Source organism: Condylura cristata, unplaced genomic scaffold (genome assembly GCF_000260355.1).
Source record: "Condylura cristata isolate star-nosed mole 26May11 unplaced genomic scaffold, ConCri1.0 scaffold00001, whole genome shotgun sequence".
Taxonomy (NCBI): domain Eukaryota; kingdom Metazoa; phylum Chordata; class Mammalia; order Eulipotyphla; family Talpidae; genus Condylura; species Condylura cristata.
The window spans coordinates 88,196,724-88,219,324 of NW_004567102.1; the positions used below are offsets into that span (position 1 = coordinate 88,196,724).

The window sequence follows — 22,601 nt, forward strand, 5'->3', positions numbered from 1 at the left end:
TTTTTTTTTTTTTGATGATGGCAAATGTTACTACCTATACTGGTGCAAACTCATGATAGTTTTCCCTTTATTTCCTTTCAGAACTGGAAACGCTCCTCTGAGTCAACCCCCACAGTCAGCCAGCACCTTTCCACACGCCTCTGCTCTGACATGCCCCCTGGAGCTGGTGCTGGCGGCCTCCCACTCTCCGGTGGCCTCACACTGTGCAAAACCAGGGCAACCCCTGCGGGGAGCTGAGGGCCGCCACGGGGCGTGAGAACTGACAGGCGGCCCCGGGGTGCCTGGCCAGTGAGAAGGAACAGTGGACGTCATCACCCAACTCAACATGCATTTGGCCCCTGTGACGACGCTGGCCGGCGGGCGACCGAATCACTGCGGACAGCGGGCCCAGCAGGACGGGTCCACCAGGCCGCGCCCTGCACTTTTAAGGCTTCCGGTTTCCACTTACACAAGTGTCCACAGGTCGTCACTCTAGGGTCCGAGGCGCATCCACACCCAGAGACCAGGCCCCGCAGTGCCAATGTGACCATCACGCTGTCCGGTGCCCCGTCACCCCACAGGCACCTCTCAGAGCCCCGCGACTCAGTCGGTGGGCAAGAAAGTGGACACTGACATCCACTGGCTTTGGGAAACCAGTCTGGCAGCTCCTCAAACAGTTAAACACGCTGGCCAGATGCTGCCCTGAGCCCTGGCAGCTGGACTTCCTGACAGACCCCGAACAGATGAGAACAGAGGTCCACGCAGCACCGGCCCACGGATGTCCCTGGACATTCCAAAGAGGCAAAGCAAATGAAAGGAAATGAGAAGAAAGGAGAACTTACGAGGCGCTCACGTGCAGTGGGAACTTGGCCTGCCCTCATAAAACCCAGGGCGGTCCCACAACAAACACAGGTGCCATGAGCACACATCGATTCGTTCCACCGAAAGCCCAACAAAGTCCTCAGCGGCGCGATGGGCCAGTGGGGGGTCAGAGCACGAACCCACAGTCACTGAGCGCAGCTGGGAGCCCAGGGTCGCCGGGCACTCCCTGCCAGGCAACCTGCCCAACCTGGGGGGAGGGCTTGGTGATTTTAACTCCCGACGCTTCAGGTTATTCTCAAGCCATACGAACACGTGGCCACTTAAATTGCCTGGACCAGGGGTATTTCACACGAGAAAGAACTGCTTACCGCCCTCCTCAGTTTAGCACAGAGCAGGATAAAGCAACATTGTTCAAGCACCGCCAGAGGAGAGCAGAGTTTTAGGCCTAAATTGAAGTCACACGGGATCCTTGACCTTTTTTTTTCCTTTCCATTTCATAGAGACGACCCTGGAGCACCGTGTTCCAGGGGAGGGTGAGCCATGGAAGGGCCCTCTGCTTGGGGTCAGCTGAGACCTGTGACTCACAGATAGGGAACAGCGAAAGCAAAGCGAGAAAAACGCCTCCCTGCACGCCCCGGCTACAAGGACTTGCAGGAGCTACTCTCAGCAAAGCCCCCACCTTTCAGGGATGACAGGATGTCCCCGAGACGCCAGCTGAGAATGGCTGCGAGGTGGCCGACCTCCACGCCGCCAGCCTGACCGCAGCCCGCTCCTGGGGCCCTTCCGAGCAGACACCTCATGCAAGGACCAGAGAGTCAGGCACTTCCGGGAGCTCAGGACATGGCATTAACTTTACCTGCCGGAGAGTGTGGCTTAGGAAGCGCCTGGCACATGTTGCAGGAATAGTAAGTGGTTCTATTACTTTTAGAAGGCAGGGCATTTATATGATCTGAAAAGAAACTGGGGGATTCCACTATTTTTCTTTTTTTATATGTGTGTGTATGTGTGTGTGTATTTAAAGATTTAGTTATTTATGCACACAGATCTGGGGTACAGGCCAGAGGTGCAGGGGCGGTGAGAGGCTTCACCAGAGACAGAGTGAGGAGCAGGACAGGCGGATGGACGAAGCCCACTGCTGAGCTGAGGTTTGCTGTGACCCGTGGATCTCCTCTGGGGCTGGGGCTCGAACTTGCACTGAAGCGGTTGCAGCTCACTTGCAGCGCTGCATCCTAACCCGCTGCGCCACCAGCAAGGGCCAACTCCACTATTTTTAAAAGAAACACTTTTTTATATGCAACGCTGCATTAATATTTAGGAAAGATCAAAGAGAATAAACCTCTGAGCTCTGAGTCATGAAAAGTATTAGAAGAAAAATTTACCCACTAAGAGACTGACAGAACAAGGTGGAAATACTTTCATCATTTTAATGACCAGCATGTCTCAAGTGCTGCAAGTCAGCAAATGATGACAGCTGATCTTCTGGTGACCCTCCAGTTCCATTCTTCTACCTATGAACTCTGGCCTGCAATTACATTTTAAAAACCAGGATAGCAAAGTTAAGTCAACTGAAGTGACTAGATTTAAATGGAAACTGAGGTCAAACATTACTCCGGTCCCAAAGGAAAGCAGCATCATTCCCCCTCTCCGCCCCCACAGCACTTTGCAACCCAAACTGATGTCCAGGGAGTCTCTGCTGCACAGGCCTTCGAGTCGTCTTGGGTGGCTTTGCCAGCAAGGAGACTCACTGGGAAATCTGTTACACACAGTGATTGCATAGTGACAAACGAGGAAAGAAGGAAGACATGCGTGAGCGCCGGGCGGTGCCGGTGGGCAGGGCTGGCACTTGCAACTTTCTCTGACCCTATGACACCCTCTGGCTCCGATCTGATTGTCTCTGTCATCTCAAGGAAAGGGATTTTGCAGTAGGGACATCAGCACATTTGTTTGCCATCCCATGATAAATGCAGGACGAAGCCGAGACCTGAGTGAAAAATGTTTCTCCACCAGATCCTCTTTCCTCAAATGGGAAGGTCGGTCCTGACTGCACACAGCCAATGGCAGACCCCAGAGACGTGCCGTCATGGACGGATCCTAAGACAGGAAGGTGGCAGTGCTGTGGACGTAAATTAAATAACGCTGCCAGGTCAGATTGAAGAAAATAGGAAACAGGTGTGCCTTGCGTCTTACTAGCGACCCTGATGGATACAGCTCACTTCCAATAGCTCTTGACCTTCACTACAGAGAATCTAGGGTGCTCTTTTAGCAAGTGAACCTAGAACCAACACGCCATCGCCTTCAGAAAGCACCTTCCCTGCAGAGGGACAGCTGAAGTCCTGCTGGCTGCCAAGTACTGAAACACAAAAGGAGGTGGTGATTAATTTTAGAGCAGAATTTTGCATATTTTTCCATGATCAATCTTTACTCTCAACAATACTCATCCGGAAATTAAATCTAATCACCATGTAACAAAATCTTACATAGTCCAAATAAGACAAAAAGTAAGCAAAGAGCCTTTCTTTGGGACACGTACAACGTGCGAGTTGATATAGGCAATATCATAAATAATTATGCCGTAATGATGTGTGAAGAAATTCATTTAGAATTTCCTGATTTTTTCATGTATTTTCTTCCACAGTTGCTAATTTTCAGTCTCTAAAACTATTTTGAGGGGAGAGGCAGTATGTAGCGGGGTGCATAAAGGAACCCGGTCTGAGATGGTTAGAGCCTTTCTTGCATTTGAATTCAGGTTTGACATAGACTCAAAACATACATGCATTCTAACTTCACATTTTCATAAAATTTTGGACATTTTAATGCGATTCCTGCAAGCAAATGAGTATACTTTGAGAATGCAGTAGAAAATGAGCAAGTGTTGTGCAAATAAACACGTGGAAAGTGCGGAGCTACCCCCGGCTACCTGGGTGGAGCAGGACTCCAGCGAAAAGTAGGCAGGAGCCCATCAGTGCCCTGGAAGCAAACAGGATATCACCAAAGCATCCACCCAGACCTTCAGGGGAAGAGCTATGCCACAACGTGAGGGATTCTTATTTGTTTTAAGGAGTCAATTAACAAAATGAGCCTACAAATCCGCTTCCCTTAGCAACTCAGTTCACTGCACAAAAGCTCTTGTGGAAACTTGATTTTGGGAGTTGCTGAAACCACTTCTGAGCCCTGATGTCTTTGCAGTGTGTTTGCTTGTTTCTTTGCAGTGTGTTTACTTCACATCAGATCCCAACCTTTCCTCAATGCATCTTAGCAGTACTGCAGCCGTGGTCTAGCTTCCTTGTGACATTCAGCTTCCCTTTGGCATCCCTGATCCTCCTTAATTTAACTCCATAAAATTTATCTATGTAATAAAAATGTGATCTCATGTCAGGCTGTGGTCTCTTTTATTTATCTATTTGTTTCTTTGTTTTGATCAGAAATGATACAATATGGCACCTTCTGCAGATCACTGTATATTCATGAACTCATTTCTCATTAGCATCCATTATCCATGGGCGTGAATAAACATGAGAAAAATACCCAGCACAGTCCTAAGGTGATGGTCCATTGCAGACATAAGAACAAGGAAGTGAGCGAGGCCAGGGTGTCAAAGAACTCCCAGGGAGCCTACCTGGCGCTGGCCTGGATGACTAAGTGATGTGAAGTGCAAGATGCTACGGGAGATGCTCTAATAAACAAGGACGGGACCTGTTTCAGTCAGGAAGAATACATCTTCCTAAAACCTCTCAGTCACAAAACACCAAGACGTTTTAGGTCACACATTATAAATGGCTGTGCATGCAGCGCTTACTTATGAAAAAAAGTCACGGAAATCTACAGAGTGCAGAGGACAGAAATGAGCTAAAAGGCAACATGCAAGCACTACGCGAATGGTCAAGCTCCAGACTCTGCACGGTCACACGTGAGTGAGTCTGTGGGGGCAGTGACTCTCGCTCTTCATGGCGGGAAACAGAGTGGCACCGTCACTTTGGAAGACAATCTGCCATTTTTCAAACTAAAAAGCTTTGACTGCAATCCAACAATTACATTCCTTGGTATTTACAATCCAACAGTTACATTCCTCGGTATTTACCCAAATGAACTAACGTTTCTGTCCACGCAAAGTCCACAAATGAGGTCAACGGCAACATTGCTCATGACTGCTAATGTGAAACAACCCAGACACCCTTCAGTTAATGGGTGGATGAACTGAGGTCTTCCAAGCAACGGAGCATTACTCAGAGCCTACACAGCTTTGTTCTAGCTGGGGATTTTGGTCCTAGTTCTCCACTCTTGCATGGTCTTAAAAGCTCGTCTTTTGGTAACCAGGCACCCTGAAATAAACTCTCCACATACATCTTTTGTTTTTGTTAATAAACTTTGTTTCTAAAGAGTTTTACTTTTGCAGCAAAACTACAGTGTTTCCTTGTGCCTCCATCCCTACAAACACACAACCTCCCCACTGCCAATGTCCCGCGCCAGGTGTATCTGTACCCTACAAACACACTATCTCTCCACTGACAATGTCCTGCACCAGGTGCATCTGTACAAGTGATGAATCTGCACAGACACGTCCCTCTGACCCAAAGTACAGGGCTCACGGTAAGGTTCACTCACGGTGGCGCACATTCCAGGAGCTCAGAGAAGTGTATAATGACACGTGCTCACACTAAATTTTCGTACTGAATTGTTTCACTGTTTTAAAATCCTCTGTGCTCTTCTGATCCATTTCTCCCTTCTCCCAGAAGTCCTGGCAATCATTAACCTTTAGACTCCAAAGGTATTAACCAAGGGTGACTAGAGTGACAAAATCTACCTACCAAGACAAAGGCCAAGAGGGAAACTGAGAGATCTTATACTAACGTCTGGTGGCAAAAGAACAACATTTCTTAAAGGTTTATTATCACAGTGCCTCCCTGGTGGTGCAAGGGGTTAAAGCACAACTCTATGAATGTCCCCAGCCACTGCAGCATGAGTTCCCTCCCTAGCCAGGGAATGACCCCCATGGCACAGCAGACCTCTCCTGTCTCCCCATGCTCCCCTCTCCAGTGTGTTCCGGTCAAACTGGCTGTCCTGTTCCTCCTCTGTCTCCGGTGAAGCCTCTTACCCCCACACCTCAGGCCTGTACACCAGTTCTTGTAAGCATACATAAATACATCTTTTAAAAGAAAGGTTTATTATCACAGTTCTATTCTCTCTTAAACAAAGATGTCAAGTCTTTGTTTAAACAATTCTGGAATAAACATGAAATGTAGTTTCCAAACTGCCAAATACACTGAGCGTTAGGCAGAGACCGACTTAGAGTGGAGGTGTTGACACACTGCCCGTGGCTACATGGGGAGAGAGCCAGGCTGGAGAGAAAAAGCTCACAATCGAATGCCTCAAAATAGGGAATGAAAATACAGTCATTCATGGAAAGAATCGCAACACCTGATAATGGTTATGAGGGCATACCCGAGAACTTCAGACTCAATGTTCTGTATCATGGTTCAACTAGTATGTTTGCAACGTTCCTCATAGAAGACAAGTGAATCACAAAACAGGAACAGAACTCTACTAAATAAGACATGGTGGTAAAATAATCAAGTAGAAAAGTGAATTAATTCAAAAGTTCAACATACAGCTAATGAATATCTAAAACTATAAGACAGACATAAGGGAAGAGATGTTACTGATGGTAATCCCACAAAACTGACAAAAGCCGTGACTATTCCAATTCAGGAGTCACAGTCGATACTAAAATATGGCAAAACTAGACATCGGATTCCCACCATCAAAGACAGAGGATGTTTGAGTCAGTAAAAGAGAGCAGATTATCTACAAAGACCCACAACTTGACGGAGCACTGTTATAATATAATCTAAATATAAAAAAATATAAATATAATCTAAATTTTGTGTCTTCAAAGAATTATTAGAAGGTAAATTTAAACTAGAATTCCCATTCACTCCATTTGCAAAACCAGATAAGATCCTCCTGAAGGAGGAGAGGGGAAGCCTGAAGCACTGGTCAGAATGAAGCTGTGGCGGTGAAGTGGTCAGGGCCCAGGGCAAACAGCACACCCAGGGAGGCCCAGGGACAGAGCCAGTCTACATGGACAGTAGGCACATGTCAGAGGTGGCATCATCTGAAGTCACTATTCAGTCAATAGAAATGGGCGATAGTTTATCCCTATAGAGAACGTAGATTGGGCTCATACGATATAAATTACAGTTATTAATGACCTATATCTGAAAACTAAAGCCTTAAAACCTACTGAAATAAAGAAAAATTCACGGTCACACCATAGGTAAGTTTCTTAAATTAGACACAGAAAGCATAAATCACTAAAATAAGATGGATTAAGGTTTCTACTTTAAAAAGGAAACCATTAACACCCAATAATAAAAACAAAGTTAGAAGACAAACTATCGGCTGCTAAGTTATTTCTAATTTATGTAAAGCAAAAACATTAACTTTCACTATGTATTAAAATAATTCACATTTGAAAAAAAAAAAAACACACACACACAACCGTTCCACTGGGAAAATAGGCAAAAGTACACTTAACACCAGGCCCTCCCTGGTGGCGCGGCGGGTTAAGGCGCAGCCCTGCAGGCTGGCCGCGGCCGCTTCAGTGAGAGTCTGGTCCCCACCCCGGCGGTGACCCCCAGGGCGCGGCAGACCGCTCCTGTCTCCCCGCTGCTCCCCTCAGCAGTGGGCTTTGTCAGCCGGCCTGTTCTGCTCCCCACTCTGCCTCTGGGGAGTCCTCTCGCCGCCCCGGCAGCTCTGGCCTGTACCCCAGCTCTGTGTGCATAAATAAATAAACCTTTTTTAAAAAGTACACACAATACCTACGCGGAGTCACAAAGGGTCAGCAGGTGAAACATTCACTTGTGCATCCGGGAAATGCAGGTGATATCTCTGATGGTGCAAAACTTTACAGCAGTCACGCGCGACACAGAAACGTGTGAAAGCACTAAAGTGAGAAGCAGGACGAGGAGCCACGGTTCGTCTCCGCCATGGCCGCCGGGGGTCCAAGCTGCTCCGTCCTCTACAGAGGGGGATTCACATGTGCTAGGGTTGAAGATGTTGTGGCTTGTCTGCCCAGAAACTCCACCCTAGGGATGGGTCAAGAGACTCTTGAACTCATGCCCACGGAGACGTGTAACACAATGCTCTACACAGCATTAAGTGTGCCACAAAACATGAGCAACCGCTCAGTTCCCAGTAGCGAGGAAGGCTGGATGCTGACATGCTCACAGGGCGACGTTCTCCTTCCAAGAGCAGGGACCTCCTACTGCTGTCTGCGCCACTATGGAGCGGTCTCAGAACAGGGCTGAAATCTACAGGTTGAGCTACCCAGGAAAGGTGATGTGCGTGATGATTTATTTAAAGCTTAAAACACGCACATTACTACCACTAACGCTAATTATGAATTTGCAGCTATCCATGTTACCGATGCGCTGTGTGTGTTCAAAATCCTGGACAACGAAAGGTTCCAAATTTAGGCTAACGGTCACCTCTGTGGGGAAGTTGAAGACGTGAGGCAGCACGTCCAGAGACTTGATTTCCCCTTACCCCACAAGCTTCTGCGTTCCTGGAGTACTCTGCGGTAACAAATACAAATACACACCCCCTCCAAATGTTATGTGATGCTTTATAGACAGAAACCAGCCATTCATCTTTGACTTTTAATGGAAATTTGACTTGCACAGGAAATCAAGCTTGCTAATGCCAGGCATTGCGAAAGAACAAGCACACTAATCAAATTCAAAATCACTAACAATTTCCATATCTTTGTATTACAGTTCTCCATTTAAACTCCACCATTAACCTCATCCTGACTGAGTGCGGTGCACGTTCTCAGGTCAGCTTCAACTGGAGAATGTCTTACTGTGAGCTCGCAGCGTTCAGCAGTGTACCCAGTCCATGTTTCAGTCTATTCTCTACTCTCAGTAGCGGAAAGCCATAAACAAACTGCCTACTGGTTAGCTCCTCTTAAAGTTTATTTGAAAACCTGAAAATGGCAAATAAAAGTTCTGGGAAGCCCCCTCCTCCTGTCTCCACTCCTGCTGTCCCTGGTGCATCAACACTGAGGGTGTGCAGTTCACACCTGTGTGGTGTTTGTCTTCTTTCTTGGGGCTCCCTGGTGAGCGACAGGTTGAAGCGCGCGTGGCGCTCTGAAGCCGTCTGCAGCCACTGCAGCATGAGGGCAATCTCCGGCCAGGGAGTGACCCCCAGGGCGCAGCAGGCCTCTCCTGTCTCCCCTCAGCAGTGGGTTTCAGTCTATCTGCCTGTTCTGCCCCCCACTCTGTCTCAGGGAACCCTCTGTCACCCCTGCACCTCTGGCCTGCGCTCCAGTTCTGTGTGCAGAAATAAGTAAATCTTTAAATCTTCTTTCTCTCACCTCCTCCAGCTAGTTCATTGGCAATTTCTATTGTCACAACTGTGAGACATCACAGACCTCTACACTCCCTCTGTTTGAGCATTTGGCACCAGTCTGGTCCCATCACCTTTCCTCCCAGAGACCACACGGCCTCCTCGTTCCCTTGCTTCCACCAAGTCCAGCCACACCTGCCTTCTTTGAGACCCCAACCACGCTTAGCGAGGTCGCGCTCCAGATGCTCTGCATTAATTCCTCTCTCTTTACGGAATGGTGTGTGCAGGACTGGACCCTTCCCATCAAACGCAGGCATTCTCGTCATCCAAGAGAAGCCTTCCCTAAATGTCCTCAACATAAGGCATGCCGTCCCTGTTAAGCCCATCCTTTTTATTCCAACTGCTTCTCAATGCCTGAAATTCACCGCTGGATCCCTAACAAGAGAGTGCTAACTGAGTAGACACCTTAGCACGCAGTCAAAAACACAGAATGAGAAAACTGGTTTCAATGGTGCCCTTGCGGGGGAGGGAAGGGCTTGACCCGCCAATGGGGCGGCACTGCAGGCCTGTCACTGAGCCTAAGGGAAAGCCGCAGCCACGCCAACGGCCACTAACGCCACAGCCTCTCGGCAGGCCGGGCCAGGGCCTGGAGCCGTCTGCATTTTTTCAAAAATATCCTAGTGCAGTTCCCCAAACGTGGAACTCAGGGAAATGGGTGCTAAGACAGGCATGGGCGGTTATCTCTAAAAAGAGATTTTATGAGCAGTGTTTTGGGCGTGCTCAGGGCCTGGCAGGGCAGAACAAATGCCACGCAGGAAGCACAGACAGGCAAGAACGCGGCGCCAGGCTCAGAGCCCGCCACTCCTCCCACCGACATGGACATCCTTCCCCAACGCCGCCTCCAGCAGCATCAAGGCGACTCGGAAAAGACCAGGGCGGGACGACTCGCACCCTAGAAACTCCGGAGCGGCGCTCACACCTCTTTCACTCTGCGCACGCCGCGCCTAGCCCTGCCGGCCTGCTGAGGAACGGGCAGGCGGCTCCTGAAGGGCTGTGGCGACAGGGGCAGTGGAGGGGAGCTGGGAACTGCGGGCGAGGAGAAAGCACGAAGCCAAGTGGGGTGACCGGAGCCCCGCGTGACGCACCAACAAACGCTGACTCAAGAAAATGACGCGATCCGATGATTTTGGACAGGAGAGAGCCCGCCGCACCATCCTTTTGCCTGAGGATGGAGTTTGAAATTCGAAGTTAAATATAAGTTCTAGAAGACTGTTATCAATAAATTTTTCAAAATTGTAATAAAAGGAAAAAAAATATTTTCCAGGCAAAACAACCCTAGTAGTAATTAGTGACTGTATTGCTATTTTCCAAAATTCTTCCTCAATATCATTTTATATGTTCAAAGTGTTATTTTTAAATTCAATGTTATGGTTTCAATTAATTGCAATGAATCACAGGATATTTTCCCTTTCACTGTAACTGAGTCTCTTTCATAGCTCCCATACCCACCCATTGGAAAATGGAACAAAATTATTTTAAAATATTTATCAGTAAATATGATAGACTATACACGATTATACATATGCATATGTACATATATATTTATTAAAGGAACGGACTTAAAAGAAATGGTTGGAGTTAAATTCAACAATTACACACAACCTGTGACATAAGCAATATATACAAAAAAGCCCAACCCTCTCCTTCCAAAGCACAGACAACAAATAGCAACACAAAAATCCCTGATTTAATCGACAAAGGGAACCAGGCCACTAGCTTTAGATGGAATACAGAACGGTAGATTATGTAAATTAGCACCCCACTCTGCTTATAAATTACAAGGCAAAACGAGTCACTTAAGTAGGTTGCACAGTGCATTTTCTCTTCAGCACACCTCATCTTCTTGCCCCGACTTTACATTTGAGTGGCTCAAAGGAATGATCTCGAATTGATGTGAGCCCCTCGCTAAACAGATTCTGAACTGTAACTGCTCTTCAAAAGTTGTTCCCAAAGCAACATGGTGCTTGCAGATGTATCCAGAACATTAGAGAGAAAGGCAAACGCTATTAGAGTAAGACAAACACTTTGTTAAGACAACACATTATTGTACGACTTAACTCATAGGAACCCCACAACTGAGACAGGTTGCCTGAGGTGGAATAGGGCATTTCAACTTGGGCTACTTTGTTCCTTTTGGGGTGCTTTAATAAAGTCTAGGGTGAAACTCTTACACATCCCAAAATAAGGTTTTTCTTTTCTTTTGTGTATCAGTCATCAAACTAAATGAAGGACTGTTTAACATTGGTGAACAAACATGTGTTAACACTTAGCTATAATTCCAAGTAATAGCTGAGAGAACCCTATTAAAATGTAGACATCTGGGGCCCTCCCTGGTGGTGCAGCGGGTTAAAGCACTGCACAAAGAAGCTTAAACCACTTCTGCATGAGTTCGATTCCCGCCTGCCCCGGAGGTGATCCACATGGCGTGGCAGACCTCTCCTGACCCGCCCGCTGCTCCCCTCAGCAGTGTACTGCGTCGATCTGCCTGTTCTGCTCCCCGCTCTGTCTCTGGTGAAGTCTTTCACCCTCCACATCTCTGACCTGTACCCCAGTTCTATACGAATAAATAAATCTTTAAAAAAAATAAATAAAATAAAATGTAGACATCTTGTTATCGCCATCCACACAAGGCAATGGATGGGCAAATGACTGGAAAAAAGAAAGAAAGAAAAGCCTGACAGTCCAGAGCGACTCCTACCCACTTCCTTATTATCACATCTTAGAAAGTCAAGTAGAATCCCAGCAGAATGGCTTCCCCTGGTGCACGATACGCTTCCAGCTTTTAACTTCCCTGACACATAGGCCAACATATGTATGTGTGAGACTGCATCACACAGCTCCCTGGAGTCCAAATCATATAAAAGGGCCAGGCTTCCAAAGAACGGCCTGGAGCTCGAGGCTGTTCAACACGAGAATTGACTGAGGGGTGCCTCAGTCACAGGTAAACTGAGGAAGCAGGAGGCATCTGCTTGGGCGGGTTCTGAGGGTCTGAGTGCCCAAGTTTTTACAGAATTAGAAATATCTAGTTAAGCTTTTGCTTTTATTTTCTCCTTCAGAACAGTGTTTTGATGAATTATGAATAAATGGAATGCAAACACAGATTCAATTGCCTCTGAAATACTTCGGAATATAAAAATGAACAGAGAACATCCTTGGCAACAACTGTATTGAGCCGTCAAAAGCCAACACGTTTGAGAAATAGCTTGTGAACTACTCCGAAACACAAACACCAGTGGGTGCCCACACTCCCCACTGCTCACTCCTATGTCAGGACGTTTGACCCCTTTAAAAGCAGAGGCCGAGGCCATAATCACCCATGCATTAAGTCGGGGGGCCGCCTGACAGGAGGGTCGCCTTGGTGCCAACTGAGCAGGCCCGCACAGGAGAGGACGTATTTAGTGGAAAAATTAAATCCAGGCGCAGAATGAAGCCCTCAAAGGGACGCAGCTCACATGCACGCGCCCTCCCCCCCTCCCCCCCGGGAACCCGGGCTCGTCCGCACCTGCACAAGTAGACGCGGTCACGGCCACTGGGGGACAGCCGGTGCTGGCACTTGAGCACGGCCGCTCCGGCCAGTCCATGGCGAGTCTGCAGCCCGGGTCAGCACCCCCAGTCCTGGGCCCTTTGCAGGGAGCTGTGTGTCCTGTGCTTTCAGCACAAGCACGAGAAGGGCCCCCTGCCCTGCCCTGCGGGGCTGCAAGCCTGAGTGAGGGTAGGCTGGCTCAGTCGCTGGTCAGCAATGGCTTTATTTAAGTCTGCTAACAGTTGCTGATGAGAATTGTCATCTTATCAGTATTAAACCTAGTAGTAGGAGGGGAAGTTAACACAACAGAAATACAGAACACAGAAAGGAAACCTCTCCATGTCGCATGAAGTTGTGTGTGTGTTATTTTTGTTCATTTGCTTTTTGTTATGGTTATCACTGAAGTTGTATCCAAAATACATCACTTCTATGACACATCTAACTATCTCCTGTTTAATTCAAACCCAAAGAGAATAAAAGATAGCGGGTACATATTTACCAGTGTTAAACAATTAATTAAGCTGTGGCTCAAGCCAGGGCAGACGGAAAGAGGAGGATACACACCCGCGTGTGTCTGTGTCCGAGCGAGTCCGCAGACGTCTGACTGTTCTGACACGAATCTCAGACTGTGCCTACTACGAAGGAAGAGGAAGAAGGAAGAGCTGCCTGTGAGTGAACGACCTTCTGGCTTAGGGACGTCAGGGTGAAAGACACAGATGCCCATTTTCTCTGTGAAGCTGTTCTCTAATGGAGATTATCGTCAGACAATATCAAGCAGAATTTTCCAGACTCCGGTTAGTTGGACGCCGGCTCTGGAGTGCAGTAACAGAGATGACAGAATATTGCCACCAGCTGAGTGAAGGGCAGCACGCCTGCAGGGTGCATCTTTCCTCTGTCATCTGTCAGGCGTCCTGAGACGACCTTTGGCCTTACGTACACAGCCTACGTCAAGATTTGGGGGTCCGTGCGCTCTGGAGCCCCACTCCCCTCAAAGCCCCTACCTCGCCTAGGACCGCCATGAGGGCGACGCTGACCCTGAGCACCATGAGGGCGACGCTGACCCTGAGGTGACACTGTTAAGTTAACCCGCAGGAGGCATACCTTTCCGATAAGCTGAAGAATCCCAGCCTCCCCCTTAAAGTCTGCATTCATCACGGCGCTCCTCAAAGACGCTTCCTCAGTCCGCAGGGCACAGGGGTGCCAAGGCTTCCTTTCCAGTGAAGAGGAACATTCCGAGGCTTCTGAATTATGCAAAGAGGTAAGTAACTCGGAGATTCTCCCTGACACACATAACAGCCAGGTGCCTCAGGGCCTTCCGACGCCTGCATGCGCTGGGCAGGTCGCACCGTTCTCTGCCGCGCGGCCGTGGCAAGGTGCAGCGGTTGGTGGGAGCAGCCCCCGGGTGCCAGCTTTCCTGCTGAACGCAGCCAGCAGCCATTTCCACTCACAAGTCAACCCTCTGGAGGGGCTCCGAGCACTGCCGCCGGCTGAGGGAGCGCTCGCCTCACACGCGACGGGCACAGGGGCACGAGCCCTTGGTGGCTGCTCTGGGCGGCGGGCCTCGACCCGGCTTCCTCTCGGTTACGATCAGAAAGAACATCAGTTGGCAATGATGCAACTGCTCACTGACGCTGCCACTTGGGGAGTTCTCTGGGACCAGACGGAAAGGCATGGCGATGTGGTGATTTAACTGACCCGAGCTTCTTTTCTCTCTTTCCTCAAGTGAGGAAGTAAAAGAATCTTAAATAAATTTCACTTATAAATGAAAACATCCCTCCCCTAAATGCCTTCTATTATGCGATGGGTGGAATACAAAGGCCGCATGCGAAGTGCGTGTTTTCTGGAACTCACAGCCACAGCAGCCGCGTGAGCTGCTCATTTATGTTCCTAAAACGACGGTACATGACTCTCCAATCAATGTGGACAATCGGCACAGCTAGAATACACAATTGTCGAGAATTATTTATTTTTATTTGGAACATGTGGCAAACAAAGCCTTTGAAAAAAACGCCAACCACGCTCACCGTGAGGGGCCCGCTTGGTGAAATAAAAGCCCTAGGAATTAACCACTGCCTGCGCTGCTGGGGGTCCCGAAGCCTTAGATCTTCTGTATTTTTCTCACCACTTTTCAGAATCTTTAGATGTTTGTTTTTGAGTAGTGCCCGGTGTTAGAGAGTCATTAGGCTGGATAAGTAAAAACCTGCCAACTTCCCAGAATGAAATCTGTGCCACATCAACCACCTTTGATGCTCACTTTTTTTTTTTTTCATTTTCCTTTAGCTTTTTAAAGTGTTTAAAATGTCGCCAATAACTGAACATATTCATGTATAAAGACGCTGATTGTATTCTACTGGCGCTTTGCTTCTCCAACTGCTTGTGGATATACTCTCTCGCAACTGGGACGTCTATGCAATTGTTTAAAAATGTTCTATCAGTCAGGGTAGAATCTTAAAAAAGCCTTTTATCAGTTAGACAGACAATTAGCTTTCTGTAGTGAAAATCTCCATAATAACGTGATGGTCTTAAGCTAATCATTTCCCAAAGGCCCTGGAGGGAAGCATCAAAAATACTTTCTTTCTAAAAGAAATTGAGCCCCTCGTGTGGAGTAACAGGTCAGTGGCTGCGCTGAGGGCTGAGCCTGCCTGCCCTGCACACCAGGGCACCACCTCTCATCCTGGAGTAACGACTAGACGCGCTCTCTTCTGTGCTCAGAAGCGCCCTCCTCTGAATGATAAGCTGTAACGGGCGCATTACCTGCTGTCACCCTGACGAGAAAGACAATGACACAAGAGGGAAACCCGGCAAACACACACCCTGCCCGTCTCTGCGGGGCACCAGCCTGGCGGGCCTTTCTTCTTGGGCAGCAGCAAGTAGCTCCTCTGATGCCCGTTTTCTTTTTCTTAGCCATTTCTCATTATTCATGTAATGCTAACACTGTAAAGCATAGCACCTCTGGTGACAGAGGCCAAGTAACTGTAAACACGTTCTAAGAGTATATGAGAATATCGGAGAATACCAACATTCTGCCTCATGTAAACTTAAATGAAATGTCACATTAAACTTGCAATTCAATGCGAAGTTGCTAGTCTTTACCATGAGACTCACGTATCAAAACAAGTTGCTGCTGCTCAACACCTAAAGCTCTACACGATGATCTCAAAGAAAAAAAAAGCACCCAAAGTTTACTTTTTTCATTTCTTCAGGTATACTTGAATATATAATTAGAGTAAAATACAGGGGAAAATGTAAGATAAGTGAGAATATACGTATTACTATATAAAAGAGACGCATTAACTCTTATGAAAACACAGACTCGTGATGGTCTACTGACATGCTTGTCTTTGTCACTTGAGTTTTTGTAACTCGCGCATGACGTATACAATCAGGAAATACAGCCGAAGTTTATTAAGAGGGAAACGATAATGATGGGGCAGACAGAAAAGGGCATTAAAAAACCCCAAGTTTCATGAATTCAGAAAAACGACACCATATTAGAGGACGTTCATGATGGCCTTGTCCAGCTTTCGAAGTTTCATCTCTTAGTTCATTAGTGATATGATAGAAATTCTGTTTCTGGGGCCCTCCCTGGTGGTGCAGCGGGTTAAAGCGCAGCACTGTAAGCTGGCCGTGGCCGCTCTGGTGTAGGTTTGATCCCCACCCTGGAGGTGACCCACAGGGCGGCAGAGCTCACCTGTCTCCCCAGCAGTGTACTTTAAGCAGTGTACTTCATCGATTTGCCTGTTCTGCTCCCTCCCCGTCTCTGGTGAAGCCTCTCACTGCCCTGCACCGCTGACCTGTACCCCAGTTCTGTATGCACAAATAAATAAACCCTGGGGAAAAAAAAAAAAAAAGAAATTCTCTGTTTCTGAGAATAAGAGGTAAATTTTCTTACTGATGACAAGAACTTGATTTTTCTAGTTATTGAACACGGTTCATTTCACCAGCAAAAGCTGCTTTACACTGATCACAAATGCTGAGACTTACCTTGTGCACATCGCTAAAGATGAGCCACTTAAATAAGCCGTGTCTCCAGGGTCATTTATTTGTCCCTAATGTTTACAACCCAAGTTATAAAGTCTGAAGTCTCTAGTCCCCCGTACCCAGGTCTTGGCAAGTCATAAAATGAAACTCGAAAAATAGGTGCAATAAACGGATGCCCTCAATAGTGTCCGCAAGGAGGGCTTACCGTCTCAGACAACGATTTCTAAATGTGCGCGTACATTTTACACATCATAAATTTAAAATTTGGTGAAAGGAATTTATGAAATCCATTTGGGTGGATCCTTTCATAAAACACAAATTCCCATGTGCAATGAACAGTCCTACTTTATTTTCTATTTTGTAAGTCGAGTTCATTATTACAAAGGGAACATGGAGAGAATAAGTTTGCTAGAACATTAATTAAGGAAAACTGACTTCTCGTGTCCTGTGACGGTTAATTTTCCATCAATCTGACTGGACTATGCATCCCCACACGCTGGCGAACGTGAGTCTAGGAGTGTAGTTTCTGCAGGAGATGAGCCTTGGAGTCAGCAGGCCAGGGAAGCAGACAGCCCTCCCCAGAGCCGGCCCCCTCCCATGAGGCCCAAGCAGAGGGGACCCTGCTGCCCAACGGCTGCCTGCCCAGGACACTGGCATTCCCCTGCCTTGGACTTGAGCTGAACAGTCCTTATTGCTGTCCCCAAGCTGCCAGCCTGCAGACTGGAACTGCACCGTGGCTCTGGACTCGGCCTGCAGGAACACGCCAGGCTCAGCTCGCTGAGGGCGGCTCTTGGCATCTGTCAGCCTCCGTAACTGGGTGGGCAAGTTCTTGCTAATTACCGAGCTACACAGTCATCACAGATCTATGATGCATGTGCGTTACCTACACATGATATGGATAAAAATGCAGCTTGTGCAAATACAGTAAAGTCTGCTCAAACACTATCTTCTGTAAGTCCTTGAGTCCCTTTTATAGTAATAGCTAATTTAATTGCCAGATTCACCAGGTTTGGTACATAAAGCCCCATGAGAACTTATGTCCCCAGTATAACTCTGCATAAATAGTAAATGAAAAATTTTCAACATGCCATATGTGAGTCTTGGGGCGACTGGAAAGAGCGACCCCTTTTGTTTACTGTCGTGCTCACAGAGGTAATGCTGATCCACAGCACCGTATCCATTTTACCAGAGGCAATGGAACACTGCTCCATTATTTTAAAGGAGAGAGAGTCTTGCCATTTGTGACTGCATGGGTGGAGCTGGAGGGGGGTTATGCGACTTGACATAAGTCAGAAGGAGAAAGATAAAATGCACTGGATGATTTCACTCATCTGTGGAACATAAAAAACAAAGCAAATAAAGAGACAAAAAACAAAGCCTTGTGGGCCCTCCCTGGTGGCGCAGTGGGTTAAAGCACTGTACTAAGAATCAAAAGCTACTTCCGCATGAGTTCGATCCCCGCCTGCCCCGGAGGTGACCACATGGCGCAGCAGACCTCTCCTGACCCGCCCGCTGCTCCCCTCAGCAGTGGACTTCGTCGATCTGCCTGTTCTGCTCCCCGCTGTGTCTCTGGGGAACCCTCTCACCCTCCGCATCTCTGGCCTGTACCACAGTTCTATATGAATAAATAAATCTTTAAAAAAAAAACAAAGCCTTGAAATCTGACAGCAGAACTGAAGTCACCAGAAAGGACGGGGGAGGACGGAGGAGACCAGAGACCAGAGGCGATCTGTCTTTTGAGTGGGCTCTAAGTTCTCTGTCGAACAGCTCACAAGAACTCTTTGCAAAGACAAATTTCAAAGCCATTGTAAGTAGTATGTCAAAGATTAATATTTTATATGGCATACTTGTAGGCATAAGGAAGATAATAAAAGCATACACAGACACCTTGTTTATGAAGTGGGAAAATCATAAAACTCTTTCCAATTTGTTTCTAATATATACAGTGTGTGGCATACATCTGTTTTATGAAAATTTCTCTTAGCAGCACTAATGCTGTGATGGATGTTCGCTGAACTGTTTACCTATAGGTTTCTATTTTTACTAAATTTATTTAGAGAATTTTTAAGGACTTTGTAAACTTGCTAAATTCAAATTCCAATAGTCTTAAGATAAGTAAAGCCTATGTACATAATAGGCCAAGACTTTACTTGTAAGCTCCACAGAGTCCTTTTTGGGTTAAAATGTACAAATATTCCATACACAGACATCTAGAGATACACTGCTTTGCTAAAATGTGTATCCAAGTATCTTTGCCCAAAACTCTTAATCTATTGCTAATATACATATCAAAACTCACAGTGGAAGGGAGGTATGCTGAAGGTGACCTCTGAGACGCTGAGGTTAGGGCGCAGAGTACTGACAGAGTGGGGGTGGCGCTGAGGCCGCTACCCCACATGTGGCCGTGGCTCACTGCTCTCTGTTCTCGGAGCCACACGCGAGTGACCTGAGTTAGACCTCCAGAAGCGGAAGCAGTGGGGTGGGCATTCGTGTCATCACTATCTCACACGAGAGCAAACCCAGACACAGAGAAGCCACCTGCCCCCAGCGTGTATATGTTTTAAGAGCTGCTCTGTCCTGTTTCTTAATATGAAGAACTAAGCGCTTCATAAAGGCTTGAGAGCTGTGGAATGACAGCGAGGATCACCGAGGCATTGAGAGATGCCGCTTCTACTCCACCGCGGGCAATGCTTCGAGACCCGGCCAGGGGAGGTCAGCGCGCCCCGGGGAGGCTGGCACCGCTGGCAGGGCCCCAGGGCCAGAGGGGCAGGTTGTGCCCTGCAGGTCTGCGTCACCTCTCTGTGACACTCACAGCAACGAAGGCAGCCCTAGGGGTGTCTCTCAGGCCTATCCGCTGTGGTTTCATGGCTGATGGCTGTCCTGTTAACTGACAGACATCCAGACCTAGAACTGTGCATGTGCACTGACCGAGGCCGTGGAGAAGCCGGTCGCGCAGCACAGGCAAGCGCCGAGGAAGGGGGAGCCGCACGGTGTGACCCTGCTGTGGCCCCGCAACTCCCGGCCCCCCGCTCCCCCGGACAAGCTGCCCACGCGCACCACGCGCACCCGGACCCCGCAGGCTGGCCCTCGCCTGGCCATCCTGGACAGGCCCTGACCGCCCGTCTAGCCCTTACCACTCTTGCCATCCAGGGCCGTTCTCGCCCTCGTTCCTCCTCCATCTTTCCCCAGCACAAGGGCTTCTTCGTCATAATCCCCTTTCTGGAACCTCCCTGGTGGCGCAACGGGGTAACACACAGCACTGCAAAGCTGGCTGCAGCAGCCTCAAACCAAGTCAATCCCTGCCCCGGAGGTGACCCACAGGCCGCGGCAGACCGCTCCTGTCTCCCCGCTGCTCCCCTCAGCAGTGGACTTTGTCGATCTGCCTGTTTTGCCCCTGCTCTGTCTCTGCTGAATCCTCCCACCCCCCGCTCCTCTGGCCTGTACCCCAGTTCTGTGTGCATAAATAACTAAATCTTTTTTAAAAAAAAAAAAACACCATCTGGACAGACGGAGCCTCCTTCCCCGGCTTCCCGCAGCCCGGGCCCCTGTCCTGCCCCTCAGCAGTCACATCCGTCCTGGAATGCAGCACCCGCTGCGGTGACCTCAGACAGAAGCGACTTCCAACACTCACCCCAGCCCCTGCTGGACCGTCCAGTCAGCGCATGCTGGCCTTGCCTCTTCCTGGAAGAAGTTCCTCATCCTCCCCACGGTCCACCGGCTGTCAGACTTCACCCCCGGCTCCTGCTACGCTCCAGCTCTCTATGCATGAAGCCTCAAACCATGCCAGCACAGGCTCTGGAAGACGGAGCTCACGCTCCCTCCAGCCCACGTCCATCTCACTGGCTCCTGGAAGGCAGCAGCCACGCTCTTGCCCAGACACCGGCCCTCCAGCTCTGGAGCCCTGCCTACCTCATCCGCTGAAACCTTCCCTGGTGAGCGCCGGGGACATGCTTTCTCCACCTCCCAGATATCAGTGTATGAAGCTGCCAGCGGGCAGGTGTGAGATTTATTTAAAGCTCCGACAGAGAAGCCCCTGGAATCTCCCATCGTTCTCCTCTATGCCAAGTGTTTCAGGCTAACACCCCGACAGCAGATTGGCCACCGGCAGCCTCACAGCGCTGGGTTTGAGCCTGTTTTCTTCACAATCCCGAGAGGCCCAGGACGGGGGGAGGGGGGGGGTGTCTAAACAAGGCTCAGAGTCAGCGCCAAGCTCCGCACCCCCATCCCGCCTGCTCTTCCAGGGAATGGTGGCATCGGTCCATCAGTCCTCCGGCCCCTTTGGGCTGTCTGCTGGAGGGCGGGGGGAGGGCCAGCCTCAGATCCAGAAACATCAACACTTCTGGAAACGCGGAATATTTGGTTCAAGGAGCTGTTTTCAAATCATCTGTTTGTGAGGGAGACGTTCTTGGATGTCGAGTTGGCTGGGGCAGTAAAAAAGCCCTCCGAGCCGACTGATAAAAAAAACCCAAACGCTTCGGCCCAGACACATCCCCTGCACACACCCGCCCCGAAGCCCAGCCCAGGCCACGCCCAGCCGGGGGCGCCAGAGCTGCGCCCTCACCGCCCGCGGGGCTGGGGAGCCCCGATGGGGCAGCTGGCAAATCCTGAAACTCCCCAAAGCGTCAAACAGTGTCGCCGAGGACAGGCAGGCCGGCCCGTGCGGGACCCTGAGCCCGCGGCCAGCATAGCCCTGCACGTCTGTGAACGGCCGGCGGAGAGGGGCGCCTGTCCGCAGGCCCTGGGGCATCACCCAGCCGCCGCGCGCGTCTAGGGCGCTGGCTGACCTCCCAGAGGCACCTCCCGCAGGTCGCCAGGCGCCCGACGGCCCCGCAGTCAGGGGGTGTCCTCGTGGGCTGCACAGCCCCTCAGCCCCGACCTGCCCTCCCCTTGGTCCTACAGAGTGAACCCCTGGGGAGAAGAGCCCGGCCCTTGGCAGGTGTTCAGACAAGTGTGGGGCCCCCCAGGGGGCTTGGGGCCCCGACGCACGTACGTCCCCCCGGGTGTCCAGGGCCTGGATAGGCGCGTTTGCTGAAGCCTGGAGAGAGGAAGGCGAAGGGACCTTTCCGCTGCCCAGACGCCCTGCGGGAGCCGGCGCTGCGCTTCTGGAGGGCGGGAGCGCCCCTGCTTCCCAGGGCCGGCCCTGAGCCCCCGCCCCCAGCCGCTGCCCCACCAGCCGCAGCTCCCCCCAGCCTCCAGGGGTCACAGTTGGGTTGCAAATACCTCCTGGCGGAGCTGCCTGATTCGGAACAATTTATTCGAATCCTCCTTCATTAAGATTCAAATGGAATAAGTAAGGTAGAAATTGAACAGGCACAGAAATTGTGGCTCGCTGCCCCTGCAGTCAGTAAACATTTATTCACTAAGTCTGCTGGTGAGCGCCAGCTCCTCTCGTCGCCTTCCTCTGCTCTGCTTCCCCTTCTCTCGCCGCGCACCGCCCCCCTTTTCTGCCACCCTTCCCGCTTGCTGTTTCAAGGCATAATTAAGAAGGTCAGCATTAATGAAGTGGTGTGGAGGAAAGTTCAAGGCCTCCCCAGGCACTCTTAATGCTCCTAGGCTCAGGCGTGAATGTCAACTTGGCGGCGGCAGCAGGGGCGGCGCCTCCGGGCACGACGCACCCCGAGACCCGAGACTCACCTGCACGGTCAAGTCATCCCTGAGCTCCCTGCCGGCGAAGATCACCCGCAGCCGGTCGGCTGGAACCCCCCGTCGCTTAGCAACCGCCTCCTTGAGCCGGAAGATGCTGGCGTCGCGGTCGACCTCCACCGGGAAGCCGTGGCTGGAGTTGAACCTGACGAACACTGACCAGACAAAGGGAGGGACGAGAGCGTCAGACCTCGCGGGCGCTTGCAGGCCGCACACCGCGGAGCACCGGGCCCTGGGAGAGGCACTC

General features: G+C 49.7%; 1 protein-coding gene across 1 annotated transcript in view; it reads right to left on the reverse strand.

Annotated features, from left to right (window-relative positions):
• PARK2 (parkin RBR E3 ubiquitin protein ligase) overlaps positions 1-22,601 on the reverse strand; it is a 945,331-nt gene that overhangs the window by 759,462 nt on the left and 163,268 nt on the right. Inside the window, exon 2 of the mRNA XM_012723328.1 lies at positions 22,346-22,509. Coding sequence (XP_012578782.1) covers positions 22,346-22,509 — 164 coding nt within the window. The remainder of the gene's footprint in view (positions 1-22,345; positions 22,510-22,601) is intronic.